This window comes from Gavialis gangeticus, unplaced genomic scaffold, assembly GCF_001723915.1.
Source record: "Gavialis gangeticus isolate Ggan-Ray unplaced genomic scaffold, GavGan_comp1, whole genome shotgun sequence".
In the NCBI taxonomy this organism is placed as follows: Eukaryota; Metazoa; Chordata; order Crocodylia; family Gavialidae; genus Gavialis; species Gavialis gangeticus.
In genome coordinates this window covers 23049751-23064708 of record NW_017728993.1, presented here as the reverse complement: position 1 = coordinate 23064708, position 14958 = coordinate 23049751, and the positions used below count along the sequence as shown (strand labels likewise).

The following is a 14958-nucleotide window of genomic DNA, read 5'->3' as shown; positions in this document are numbered from 1 at the left end:
GCCTTTTGCATTCAGTGAGCAGAGGGAGGTGGTATTGGTCTGAAGTCTTATAGACTAACCATATAGATTATAGACAAACCTTATAGACTAACTTTTTATAGACTTGTAGACCAACCTTATAGACTAAATCAGAGATGTAAAGCATAAGCTGTTGTGAGCCTGAGCTCATTTCTTCAGATGCATACAGAGGTACTAGGAACAACCCTCTCAACTCTCATGTGTTATGGGGGCCATACAGGGGACACAGATGAGGGGAAGGAGGGGTATGGAGGAAAGTTGAAGGAGCTAGGTCCCTAGCACATGAGGAGGTTTCTCTAAACATACAACCAGAGACCATTCTGATCCCTGGTACCCAGAATCTGGATGGTGTAAAGATGGCAGAAAGTCATTTCTGACCCTCCCTCCACCCCGCTGACCCAGCACAAAATGGGACCCGTTGGGTCACAGAACTAGAAAGCTCTTGAATGGCTCCCTCACCTGAAATCAGCCACGTTTGAGGAGTACTTCCCCTCGTGCCCATTGGATATGACAGGCTCCGGTTTGTTTCCGATGGTGACCACCGACTCCATGCTTTCGCTGCACAAGAAGCACAGTTAGAGCAGTTTAGATGCAACAGAAATGCTGCTAGCTGCATGACCCAATGCACACAGCTAGGGACTAAGCAACAGAGCAAATAATTTCATCCTCTGTAATCATCATCTCAGCATGAATTCCCAGGTGTTATCAAACCCTTTGAATTTTTGGTTCTGGGCAAATCTGATATCTTTTATGAAACCAACTCAAATAATTGGAAAAATTCTTCTTAGCAAGCTTCTGGGTATAAATACCCTTTGTCAGGCTGAGGAAGTCTCTGCAGTTGGTGTGTGCTCTTCCTGGATGGGATGCATAGTAAAGAAGCCAGAGGCTGGTATGCATACAAGAAAGACATGCAGAAAAAAAATGTCCAACTATTTAAGCTGGTCTAATACAAGATACTGGATTTACCCAAAGACCCTTGTCTTCCTCTGTCCTTAAACCAACATGGCTACAACTTGCACCCCTGGTTCTGGGTAAGTCGCTCACAAAAGCAGAGAGATGAGTACTTACAGAGGTAAGTTAGCCTTAAAAAAGAATGAGGCTGAATTAGTCCACACGGAGCTCCCAGTTGACACAACTACACTAAACTACCTTAATTTAATTCATTTAAAGCTGGCTTTATTCATTCTATACTGCACTGCCATCTGCAATGTAGACATACCCAGGCATTAATTTCCCTTTCTTTAAACAGTCTGTGGCCTGATCATAAGACTCCTTTTGGCCTGGAAACCTGCAAAGAGACTCAAGAGTGGGTTTTTATCTGGGCGGGTCTCCCTTGTTCGGTCACAAGTCGCTCCTCAATGCTCTTCCACAAAATTCAAGGGTTTTTCTTTACTCTGCCCTGCTCTTTCATGAATCTGGTGATTCATAACAAGGGGAGGGGAAAACTCAAGAGTTGGTTCATGCAGCACCCACTGAATGTGTACTCAAGTTTCTAATAATCATTCCTGCAGCATGTGTCTTAAAGCATTTTTTTTTAAAGCAGGTCAATGCCGGTGTCCCCCGCTGTGACGGCAAGTGGTAGACTTGTCCAAAGTGGGTTGGTGTGAAGGTCAACCAAACTGTGCCTGGGTCTCTGGAGACCTCCACTAGACTAAGCTACTTCAAGTCATCCCATGCGTATGTGACAGGGGTTCCCAGAAGCCTCTTCTGGGGCCAGAGAAAGAGCTGGGTGGACCACTGACTCCCATTGCGAGCCATTCATTGGTGCACACTGCCTCCCTTCCCACCTTAAGGTGGTTCAGGCAACAGGGTGCTGCGGATTGGGAAGGAGGAGCATCAACTGGTATAAATTTTCATAGCTCCACTGAAGTCGGGGGAGTGCTGCGATCCTGGGCACCACCTGAGGAACCGCTCTGTTTTCTCCGAGTGCTTGCTGACCGCTTTTCAGCCGCTTTTGGCAGATGGGGAAACTGAGGCAAGCAGGTCCTCTGCCCACAAAACCCTGGAGGAATCTATGATCCAGGTGGGAAATCAATGGTGAGTGAGGGGAAGAGCGCGCTCAAGTTGGCAGATCAGGCTGGGGCCCACCTGCATGGTTGGCCCCTCTTGTGGACTTTTGGACCTTGCCCTTCCTCTGGGAACCCAGAATATTAGGAGAAGGCAATGGTTTGACTGCAGGGGGCAGCTGCCATCAGAAAAAAAGGGGGATCCCATCTGCAGATGACTCCTCAGCAGCTATTCCCGGTACACTACCTCCCTTCCCAGGGCAGGACGCATCTCGGCATCTCCCCCCAGCCCTCTCCTTGTTCGTCCCAGTCCCGTGCACCGAGGTCCCAGTCACAGACCACAGCCCTGGCCATGGGCCTTGAGCGCTTCTCCAGAAGGTTTTGCAGCAGTAGCCAATGCAAAGGATTATGGGACAAGTTGTCTCCTTGAGATTACCAGGGCCCAGATTCTCCAAGGTGTTTCTGTGGAAGTTGCCGATCCCCATCAGCTCCATTCAACTCAATGGGAGTTAAGGCCTCGATAGGCAGTGCCTTTGCAGGGATGGAGAAGGAGGGAACTTGAGAACCAGCCATGGAAAGAGGCGGCCAAGGTCCCTTTGCCAACAGCTCGGGGATGGAAGCAGGGACCTCCAGAGCTAAAACTGCCAGGTAAAGCTCCTTGGCATCGGCTCCTCTCTGGAGAGAGTAGAGAGGGGGATGCACAACACACACTCGCTGCACGTCCCATGGGTGGAGACTAATGCTGCATTTAAGGAGAGTCAAGTGTCCTCCCAAAACTAACAGGCTGTGGGGCTAGTAACAGGAAGAGCCTGTAGCACCATAATCTCCTGCCCTTTGCCTCACCAGGTCTGCTAAGGAAGAAGAGGGCAGCTTTTTTATGAGATGAGGATACAGCTTGAACTCCACATCTCCAGGGCTATAGCAAAACCCTCCAAACACTGTGCAACTGGGCTCAGGTAAAGGCTGTTAATAGCTATGGCTCAAGAGTCCCTATACAGGCAAACTCCCAGCGGGGTTGTCACGTTTTGCTAGGGGTGGTTGGACTTTTAAGGGCTTTCTATTTAGTCTACCTACCCTTCGTGTCCAGGTGACACTACGTACAGTTGCAAAGCCTATATTCCTGTAGCAGCCCTCCCCGATGCCAGTGACGTGCGATGCAAACCTATGGCGTTCAGTAAAACTAATCTGTCATCCGAAATGTCTGCTACCGCTAACTGGTTTTTCCAGTCTGCCTTGCAATAGCCCATTGCAAAACACTTTGCAATGTTCTTTGTTTCACTCTCATGTGGCTGGTGACCTGGAGTCTGTCTGTCTGGAGAGTGTGTGTATGTGTATGCATGCCGATACGCACACCCAGCAACCGCAGGAGTTTGCACGTCGATTCAAAGCAGAAGTCGCAAGTAGCAATTGGACCAAAGCCTGGTTCACAGTTCGATCCAAGCCAAGCCGTTCAACTCTGAAAGCAAATCCTCAATCTGAATCCCGCCCAGTGCTCGGTGGGGGTTGGCTTCTGTGTGCTGGCTCAGGTCCTCATGGTATGAGGGGCACCGATTCCTCAGGCGCTTGCTAGAGAACGATGACGGGGACGTGCGCAAGGGACGGGAAGGCATGGACAGGCAGGGACGTAAGCTGATAACTGCTGGGGACGGGAGGAAGCCAGGCTGCTAAGCTTCAGCAGCGTCTCTTCTGAAGGGAGGCCGAGTGAATTAAAATGGGCTTCTCTCCTCTCTAACCTTCCTCCGAGCCCTGGCAGGTGGATTTTAGCAGCAGACCAGACCCGTCCTATCAAGAGCACTTTACATTGCTAGGAAGGAGTTGGGTTAGGGTTAGGGTAAGTGCTCAAACCTACCAAAAGCAGTGCAAATGGGCACTTGCAGCAAGTGTCCAACAGCTGCTCTGCTTGGCCCTGTCCTGCCTCTGCTCAGCTGAAAATCTGAGTTTCAAGCTTGGCCATTGGCTGCTTCCACGTGGCAGTATAATTGGGGCCTTCACTTGCCTTTCCCCATCCGGCTGGGCCAGGGGGTATAAGTGGCACAAGGCTAGGTCATGACTAGGGTGGGGTGTGACCGTGCTTGTGTTTGTAAGTCCCGTATTGTCTGGCATGCCGCATACCTCAAAATAAGACCTGCAACTTGTTTGGGGTAGGCCGAATGAGGGAGGGAGTTTGCCAGAGTCATGGCTGAATCCTGAGCATCCATGCTGAAATGTTATCCCTCTCACCGCTGCTGGCAAATTGGCAGCAGCTTTTGGCACCACTACTGCCAATTCACCAGCATCTGTGACAGAGTTAACACTGGCAGCTCCGATCCTGAAGGGTGAATTTTCTCCCTGAGGCTGGAAGGGGAGGGAGAAGCACGGCAGCCATACTATTGTGTCTCCATGCTTCGATTCCTCCCGTCCAGCATAGACACAGGCCCCAATTTTGAAGGGCCGATTTTTGGGGAAAGGGTGCGTGTGAGTACAGGAAATAATATCAAGGAGTTTCCAATACATTTGACTTCTCTATGCACATCAAGTGCTGGTCATTAACTCTGGTATCCAGCCTCTGCAGAACTCAACCCGGTAATCGGGAGAGACTTGTGTGGAGTGGCATTGACAGTAGTGACGCCAAATCAGCCATGGCCAAGTTCCCGCCGAGGAAGCACACTTACTCTTTCTCCTGGCACCAGTATCGGTTCACCACAAAAGCAATCGCCACCAGCACTAAGAAAACAGCCACCGCGATGAGTCCTTGCATCCATGGCTGGAGCCTTCTCGCAGCTGTGGAGAAAAGGGTAGCAGACGTCACTTTTAGCTCCCTCCGTTCTACGTTCATTTACCGCCCTCATCAGCGTGGTAGCCGCGGGCTTGGCCAACACGCCTCTGCACCGTGTCAGGCTCCCCAGCTGGGATGTCCTTTCTCGAACACACTCAGGGCTGCTCTGAGGAAACAGCATTGCCTCATTTCCAGGATCCAGCAAGGATGGATGGGAGGGAGGGAGCAAGGCACGGTGATATTCCCTGCCCCAGCATGAAAGCAGACTAACAAGCCCTTAGAGCGTCATTTTGTATTATGCTGATCATCCTAGTCCCAACCCAGCTCCTAAATCTGTGCTTGGCTTAAAGCAGCTGAATACTGTTGACTTAGAAATGGTATGTTAAGGTTTGTTTTTGGGGAATTGGCTTATAGGTGTGTGTATATCTAGCTAGCTAACTAGCTATCGATCGATCAATTGATATGCATATATCTATCTGTCTATCAGTCGATCTATTGATAGATGGATACACATGTATCCATCTATCGATAGATGGTTACATGCGTATCTATCTATCTACCGAAAGATGGATACATGCGTATCTATCTATCGAAAGATGGATACATGCGTATCTATCTATCTAAGCATTAGAAAGGTTAATAGGCAGCAGGGGTTAATTGATTTCTAAAGAGCTTGGGTCTAGGACACACGCACTGCTCCATACAGCCTTGGAAGAAGACAGACTGCCTAACACAACAAGGCTAACGGACACGAAGTCTAGGAACAGAAGGAGTACGTGCTATACTGCCCATAACGTGAGATAAAAAAGACACCAGCTAACAAGGCCCAGAGCAGGGGCCCCATAGTTCTGGTTTCGGGGGAACGGACCAAATTTGGAGAAGGCCCAGAAGGCTATGTGGACATGTGAGCACAGAGAGGCACCAGCCAGAGACAGCCACGGATGAAGAGTCATCAAGAGTCATGGAGAATACAAAGCAGAGACTTGAGAGTAATAAAGGGTCCCTCCTTTTGTCTTGTCCCTCCCTCCTCCTTCTCCCCAAGAGGGGCCCCCATCCCCGTCCCCTGGGAAGGGTCCCGGAGGCCACCATGGACAGAGGGCATACTACCAGCCTGTTTCATCCACCCCTTCAAAGGGGGTGGTGTGGGCCCCAGTATTCCCCCTCCAGGCCATTGACCTAAGAAAAAGCCTCCGAGTGAAGACTGCATCCTGGGCAGATGTACTTCGACTCTGAGGACAGCCCTAGGATTTGGTGGATATATAGAATTGCTGGATTGTTTGTATTGCTTCTTTTCTGTTGTCACAGTGTATCAACACATTTGCCTATTATTGAATGGGAAATAATCATGGTCGGTCTGGGTCTAAATCCAGAGCCAACAAATATAAGCCATAACAGCCCTACTGCAGTCCACCTGGAAAGCTGTGTCCCAACTGCATCGGGACAATGTCTCTGCAAATAACTGACTCAGGTTCAGTGAGCAAACAAATTCCATTCAGGGATGACATCAAATATATATATTTTTTTAATTTATAAATTGTTTAATTTTTTCCCCCCTGTTTTCAACAAAACATTCCTTTTGGATCAAACACAGCATTTTGTGTGGCCCCAAACACAACCCCCTGTTCATTCTTTCCATGAACATGAGATCAACTGCAACCGAAACGTCATTCTGCCCTTAAAAAATCCAAACATTTCATTTTTGGAAATGCTGATAAAACACAGGCGTCCCCCGTTCAGTTGGTATAAATTGCTAAATCTGACATGCATTTGCTTAATGCTTCAATCAGCCCAAAACTGAAAGGACTTTTTGGCTAATGAAAATGCTTTGCTCAACTCACCTCTTGAGGATTAGCTAGGTATCCCATGAGGAAGTGCAGAAGAATTATTTAGTTTGGAGATTATTTAGTTTTAGAAGACCTGGGCTTTTTTTAGTCTTGAGAAGAAAAGTTTGACAGGGGATTTGATAGCAGCCTTCAACTCCCTGCAGGGGGGTTGCAAAGAGGAGGGAGCTGGGCTTTTCTCAGTGGGGGCAGATGCCAGGATGAGAAGCAATGGGCTCAAGCTGCAGCAAGGGAAGCTGAGGTTGGATATTAAGAAAAACTTTCTCACTAGGAGGGTGGTGAAGCACTGGAACAAGTAACCTAGAGAGGTGGTGCAATCTCTATCCTCGGGGGTTTTTAAGGTCTGGATAGACAAAGCCTTGGCTGGGATGATCTAGTTGGGGATGGGTAGGTTGGATGAGATGTGACTTCCTGAGGTCCCTTCCAACCCTCATTTTCTATGATTCTACAAATTAGCAGTTTTCTGGGGAATTACTCAAGGCTTCATTGTCTGTCATAGAGTTGGGGAACTGCACCCCATCTTGAAGCCTGGGCCTTACCCTAGGACACATGCCAGCTGAGCTGGGCTCTTACTTGGCCAGCTCTTAGCCTTGAAGTCCCAGCCAGCCCAGGAAGGTGAGGTTGACATGAAGCACCTCTAACCCAACAGCCTCTCAGACATCACCACAATAGCACCCTCCAAGGAAGGCAACATAAAGGGAAAGCCCGATGGTCTTTAGCTTGGCTTAGTAGGAGGCTGGGGATGGCAGGGCAGAGCTTTCCAGAACAACAGACCTAGACTGCAGCCTCTGCAGCTCAACATGGGGACAATCAGCTGATCCCTCCCTACCAGTCACCTTGCTCCTCTATGTCGTTTTCCATTAGAGATGAGACAAAACCCAAACCCCTGAGCTTGATGGCTCCTCACCTCAACGGGATCACAACCTGCCCCCAAATTCTGCATCTCACGCCCATCCCTAGTGTTGCATTCTCCACGTACACAAATAAAGCAAATCCCCCCTGCGTCTTTCCATTGCACCAGTGTACGGCACTGTGCACAGCAAAACAACGGAAAGCATTATTATGCCATTAGAGATATCCATGGTGCCCCCTTATCTTAGATACTGTGTGTAGTTCTGGTTCCCCCATCTCAAAACAGATATAGGAGATTCATAGATGTTAGGGCCGGAAGGGACCTCAGTAGGTCTTCGAGTCCGACCCCCTGCCCTGATGTAGACAAGGCGCAGAGAAGGGCAATAAAGATGGGGGGTGAAACAGCTTCCCTAGGAGGAGAGATGGAAATGGCAGAGACTCTTCAGCTTAGAAAAGAGACGACTGATGAGGGCCTATGAAGGAGGTCTACACAAGTATGAATGGACTGGAAAGAGTGAATGGGGAAGTGTTATCATAATACAAATATTCACACTATGACTCATAATACAAAAACTACAGGCAGCCAATAACATGATGAGGTGGTGGGTTTAAAACTAATACAAGATGGCCCTCTTTTTTACACAATGTATAAAAAACCCACGATGATCTGTAAGGTCCCTTCCAGCCCCTATGAACAACTATGAAACTCGGGGAACTCCTTGCTGCAGTATGTTGTGGAAGCCAGTAGTGTAATCCCTTTTCTCTTGAGAAGGCCCACAGATTTAGCATGCAGCAGTACACAGATTTCAAAACCAAAAGAAATTAGACAAATCTAGGGAGGACAGGTCCATCCCACAACTGTCGGTGGTGTGACCTCTGGCTCAGGACATCCCCAAACGCTCTGACTGCAGGTGGCTGGGAGGGTCTGACATGAGGTGGATCATTCTGCACGTGCTCCATTTATTATAGTTTTCCTAAAGCATCCACTACTTGCTACTGTTTAGGAGATGGGCCTCAGTGGATGCTTAGCCTGACCTGGTACAGCAGTTCTTTTGTCCATTTATTCAAATATAAACTTTCCCCAAGGGACGGAGAGAGTTCTGCATCCTATCAGGGAAAAGAGTAGGACAGCTGTCTCCCAGAGGCTCCCTGCCTCTATATTTCAAGGGGTAGAAAACCCAGCAGCATCTCAACATCCCATTCCCTTCCCATTTGCTTATGTCCGACATACACAAGTGATGCTGTACCAGCAGGCCCCTTCCAGTCCTATGTAGGTCCCATTGCCTCTTCTGTGTCTAGGTCACACACTCATTGCTGTTGTCGCTGAACCCCTCTTGATTTCCTTCAGCGTATCCTAGAGGTGAAGAACCGTCCAGGAATGAGGGTAGTAACCTAGCAAATCTCCATGCAAGCCAACCGGCTGAATTGTCGGGTGGTCCCCCGGGACAGCGCTGCAGTTGCATGCTCTTAGGCACACCCCCACCCACCCACTCCCACTTGCACGTGCCGGACCTGAGCCAATGTAGTTGCTCTGGCGTCACCCCCAATGCCTGCTCTCTACCACAGGGCAATGTCTCCAGAGTGGCTGCAGAGAGGGCGGACTCAACCCCACATTTCTAGGTTTGCAGATAGGGAGTATGCATCCCCTGGCACTGTCCCTCACCCTCCCCTCCATCCAAGGGCAGGGATTAAAGATTGCTGAGGCTGGCACGACTACCCCTGCCAGGCTAGGTTATACTGGGCACCTCTTTGCAGAGACCATGCACATGCCAAGAGGCTTGTCTGAGCTCCCAGGGGAAGTCTGTGGTCCGTACAGCAGGGGACAGGACCATGGATCCCAGGCTCCCATGTCAGCGCCTGACCCATGTCCACCTAGGATTTTCAGGCTCTATGAAATCAGCAGGTTTCCTCTGGATATTGAAGGAACAAGGTGCCAGCAGTACCCCACACCAGTCACCGGACTGCGGGGAACACCAACAATACCACCAACGATGTCCACCATGCCAACACCATGCCCCGTTCTTAGGCACTGGTTGTCAGCACCTTGTACAGGCATCTCTATCTGCCTGCAAGCACACGCTGCCCTCCTCAAACAGCCGCCCTCCAGCTCCCGCCAAGAAGGAAGTAACTGCAATGTTTTTTGGAGGTTATAATCCGTTGCTAATGATTATGATGTTGCAAAGAGGATTACAGAGGGTCTATTAGCATAACAAACCTGTCAGAGGAGGTGCCAGTGGGTTCGGCGCGATACTCTGCTGCTAGCTATGTACACGCTCCTGCTTGTTTTTAGTGTGATCCCCTTCCAAGTTTCGGGGGCGGTGTGAGGCTGGAGGGGAGCCAGCCGACCGCAAGCTGTGCGGTGCATGGAGGGGGACGCAGCAGCACAGCAAGATGACACAAAAGCTGACGCGGGGCTAAATCCTCCGGAGTTGCACCAGCCATGCTAAGGGCCTGCTAGATGGAGGGTGGGGGGAACCTCAGGCTGTCGCAGAGGCCATTGCAACAGGGCTCAACTGATCAGGGGCCTGTTCCTAGCTCTGTCATCTGCAAACGGGCTTGGATGAGTGTCGATCCCAGTCTGTACCGGGGGGATACAATATGCACCCCTCCCGATCTCCGCTGCCATTTCGACATGCTGCTCAAAAACAAGAGTAAACGGGCTTTTCAGGGTCACAGCTAATCTATCAACTCCTGTCTCCACCCTTTCCAGCAGGGCTGGGAGTGGCTCTGAAACTTTGGCATCCACTTTGGCAAAAACAGTGCAGACATCCAAAAGGACAGTGGGAGGGGAAAATGTCCTGGCTCTGTATGTGCTGTGAATGAAGCGGAAAGCAGCAAACCAGTCCAAAGTCTCCCGCTACTCTGTCCCATTTTAGGAACATCCTTTTACCTTTGGCTTTTCCACCCAACATAAAGCACGCCTTATGGTGCAAACTTAACTCTGAAGGAGGGCTTATACTCAAGGAACAACCTAGCAAGTGCTGGCCGATAGCTGGGGAAGCGAGCTACAAGTCTTGGCAATTCAATCTGTTACTCAGAGATGAAGCATCCTTGGAAGTGGCCGAGCATGATGGACCATTAAACCCAGGTTAGGCTTTGGTCTGAGATAACTTCCCCCTCTCCATACCTCTGCTTTCTGTGCACTAGCAGTAAAATAGATCTTGGCATCACAGAGAACCGGGGTGGAAGGGACCTCCTGGGATCGCATCTAATCCAACCCCCTGCCTGGGACAGGATCGCTCCTATCCAAACCATCCGATATCAATCCATTGTCTAACCTCTTAGCAGAACTACATGTAGAGTTAGCCCTGACACACGCACAAGGCATGACAACCTACCCTGCCATGGGTAAGGCAAGAGGGCCACAGCCCTGCTGCCAGGAAGGCTCTTAAAACATGCTTGGGGGATGAAAGAAGGCCATGCTCCTCACTATGGATGAAGGCAAAAGAAACCCCCAAACCCAGTCCATACCAATCTGTCCATGGGGTAAAAATTCCTTCCTGACCCCAAATATGATGATCAGCAGGGATCCTGGGTTTCTCTGATTTAAAAAAAAAAGTCCCCAATTTTCAGTTAAAAAAAAAGTAACCCTAAATCCACATTTTCCCATGATTTTAAATGGAACACCACTAATACACACACACACACACACACACACACACACACACAGGGGTGTAGGTGAGAGCCATGTTGGTCTAAGGACATAGGCAGACAAGGTTCTTCGGGTGATATCTTTTATTAGACCAACTTAAATAGTTGGGGAAAAAAATAGCTAACATTTTTTTCCAACTATTTAAGTTGGTCTAATAAAAGATATCAGATTCACACAGAGAACCTTGTCTGCCTATATATATATATATATAGAGAGAGAGAGAGAGAGAGAGAGAGAGAGAGAGAGGTGCTCCATTTTAATCATGGAAAAATTTGGATTTGGAGTCACTTTTTAAACTGAAAATTGGAGATTTTTTTTTTAAATTGGAGAAAACCAGGATCCCTGGTGATCAGCCTGATCTTAAGCAGAGGAGCAAGACACTTTAGCCAGAAACCACTGGGTTTAAGTCCCAGTATGTGCAAAGCATGGCCCAGTCAAAATCCTCAGCTTTGGCTGCAGCCAATACCCAATGCTTCTGAGGAAGTTAAAAATAAATGAAGAAGAAAAACCCTGACACTTGAAGCAGCAAGAGAGGGAAAATGTCCTTCCCAGACCCACACGATGACCAGTAAAGCCCAGAAGCATGGGAAATACTCCTAGTGAAGCACAGGCATAGCCACTCCCAGATCATCCCTAACCAATGCTTGTCCAATGTCTTCTTGGACACCTCCAGTGATGGAAATCCCACAGCTTCCCTGGGCAGTCTGATCCACTGCCTCATCGCTGTAACATTGAATGAAATTTTCCTGATATGCAACATAAACTTACTTTGCTTTCAACTACAAGCTGTCGGTGCGTGTCCTGATCTCTGCAGTAAGAGGCAAGAAGTGCTTTCCCTCTTCCTATTGCAGCCCTTCAGGTATTTGCCGACTGCTCTCATGGCCCCTTTTAATTGCCTTTTCTGCAAACTGAACATGCCTGTTTCATTCATGCCTATCTTCCCTCTGGCAGAGCCCTTCCCAAGAGACACTGCTGTGCGGGGGTGCTCTATCAAGGCAAAGCAATCGCCGCTCTTCTATCACTGGGTGCCTATGCACAAGGCACTTGTTCTCTTTCTGTGCCTCAGTTTCCCCCTCTGTAAAAGTCCCTTGAGGTAGGTCTATTGAGGGAAGTTAGGTGGTATTAGGTCCATTGAATCACCCACCAACACAATTGCAGATGCACCTGGAGCAGAATTAGGCAATGCACAGTAGCACAGCTGGATGGCAGGACATGACAAATGCATAGTCGCACAGCTGGATGGCAGGACAGCTGTCTCTAGCTGGAACCGAAGATGGCACACTGCGACTTCCCAACTGGGAGGCTGCCTCTGACCATTTTGTAAGCATACAACCTGGACTCTGACTGTGGCCCCCTCCAAATTGAGAGCAAAACACCCCTCCAGTCTCCTGAGCTCCAAGGAGAAACTCCCATTCAGTGGGAATTGAACTGTGTGCGCAAGAAAAGCAACAGTTTCTAAGCACCTGGTTCAAAATGACCTAAAATCGTGTCACTGGCACGGGAAGGAAAGGCTGCTAGGCAAAAAGGGAAGACACAAAGGAAGGTCGATGAATGGGTCACGGCCTGGATGAAGTCACAGTGTTTTTCTCAAATAGCGCGGGGGGGATGGGATGGTAAAATGTTTGCTCAAGGTTAGCAGCACAGCCTGTGATTCAACAACAACAGCTCCTCTCCTGCGGTAGAAAGCTCCCTTAGATAATGGTCTCTTGGTTTTCTGCACACCTGTCCAGACAAATAAACAGAGGGCAGATAATGGCACCTCAGAGTGAGGTCAGCACCCCTCCTTGATAAACTTCTGCTGATCGGTAGGAGGAAATCCTCAGCTGATCTGAGGATTTGCAGGAAATGGAAGGGCAACAACACAGTCCTTTGTAACGTACCTGGAGGGGCCAAAATCAGGAGTGGAATCAGTGCTGGTGGATGGAAACCGGGGTTAACTGTAGATGCCTGTCACGAGAATAGCTTGCACCAGGTAGATAGTCCATGGAGATCAACGTTAGCACGGGCATCGAAAAGAGGTGGCAACTCCCATCACAATCAGTGCAAGCTGTGCCACTTTCTCATGGTTGTGCCAGGGCCTGGGAGTTCAGCACGAGGCGTGTATGCCGTGTCACGACTGCAAAGCCACGTCTGCCTTCTGCCACGTGGGCGTAACGCCTATTGACTTTGAGGCCAAGCCGGTGGACAACTGCAGCGTGTGATAGCGCCCCAAGAGATAGCTAGCCTGGTAATCATAACCACGAAGAGGTGGTAACAGAGGTTTTGGCCCACAACAGCAACTCGACCGCACGTCAGATGGAAGCAAATGCTGGTTCCCAAAGCTTAGAAGTCCCTGGGTCCTTGCAACTGATATCTGTGCTCGCTAAACCAGGTCAGCATGGGTGTGCTCCAGTCTCATGTCCACTTTGCTGTGTCAACAGAGGCTCAGACGAAGAGATGAAGGACTGTATTGTCTTGCAACCTATTCATCGCTTTCCCTGCCTACTGCTCCGAGGATCTCATTCCCCCAGAAAGTCACTGAGTCAAAAGCTCTGTCTAGACCATGAAGACCCCGCCAACCCGCTCCATCAGGCACCCCCAGCAATGGGTATAGGGTGGATAGGATCAATTGCCCCAGTCCCCGCACCGTGCCTGGCTATGTCAGTACCTCACCCTGGCCTGCAACAGCTCACCAAAATACCTGAACTTGCCTTCCAGCCAAAATAATTGCCCGCCCCTAGTCTAGACCTTATGAGAAGGTAGGATAGCTTCTTGACTATCAACAACACATTTGGTCGTGCCAGGTAAGATAAGCTCAACCAAGTTTCATCTAATTATCCCTCCCCTGAACCATATTTCACAGTGGGCTGGGTGCATGAGAGGACCTTTTGCCTCTGAAGGACAAGGAGTCAGCCATGGTGCTAGCAAGAGGCTGGATAAAAGGCTGATGACCACAGGGGATGGGAGGCTGCAGGTTGGATGGGCCAGCCATCAGGTCAGCCCAGCAATGCTTCTGGCCCAGATCTTCCACATGCCCACCTCCCTTTCTAGGTTGTGTCCCTAGCCCAGCTGGCCAAGGCACACAAAAGAAACAGCTATTTCTGAGCTCCAAAAAAACAATAGACAGACCAAATAGTGGAATCTGACCTCAGGTGGGACCTCTGGAGAGAGGAGGCAGTCTGGGGGGGTTGCTGTTCACGAGGTGGGGCTGCTAAGGGCACGGGCAGACCATGGTGGCTCAAGGCTTTAGGCCTGGAGCCCAACTGACTGGTGACATCCTCATAGCAAGGAGGACTTGGGCACGGCTAAAGCCCCCAGCTAACCTCTGTTTAGCCCCCATTATCAGCAAGGCTGTCGGCTGCAAAAAACCAAACGCTACCTGAGCTCTCTTGCAATAGGGGGTGTTTGGATGCTCAGGTTTGACCCATCTGCGTAGCTCAGATACCTCCATGTCCCCAGCACTAGAAGCACGTCACTGTCAGTACTCCTCACAACATCCCCATGACTTGGACGAGGAGGTAAAAAGCACCTGTGCAAATTTGCTGACAACACTAAGATGTGGGGGGATGTGGGCATGCTAGACGGGAGGAATAGGCTGCAATCAGACCTAGACAGGTCACAGGGGTGGGCAGATGAGAATAAGATGGGATTCAACACCGACAAGTGCAAGGTGCTGCACCTGGGGAGGAAGAACCAGCACCATACCTACAGGCTGGGGAACTTCCCTCTTGTCAGTGCAGAGGCAGAAAAGGATCTTGGAGTCATCATTGATGCCAAGATGAACATGGGCTGGCAGTGTGGGAAGGCAGTTAGGAAGGCCAACCGCACCTTGTTGTGCATCCACAGATGCATCTC

At 49.6% G+C, this 14958-nt stretch overlaps 1 protein-coding gene across 2 annotated transcripts in view; it reads right to left on the bottom strand.

The window, feature by feature from the left end:
• The window catches only part of PDZK1IP1 (PDZK1 interacting protein 1), a 33416-nt gene that overhangs the window by 2211 nt on the left and 16247 nt on the right, over positions 1-14958 (bottom strand). For both annotated transcript variants that reach the window (XM_019501349.1, XM_019501350.1), the window contains exons 2-3: positions 4676-4784; positions 478-576 (exon numbers count right to left, since the gene is read on the bottom strand). In XM_019501349.1, the coding sequence (XP_019356894.1) occupies positions 478-576; positions 4676-4784 (208 nt within the window). The remainder of the gene's footprint in view (positions 1-477; positions 577-4675; positions 4785-14958) is intronic.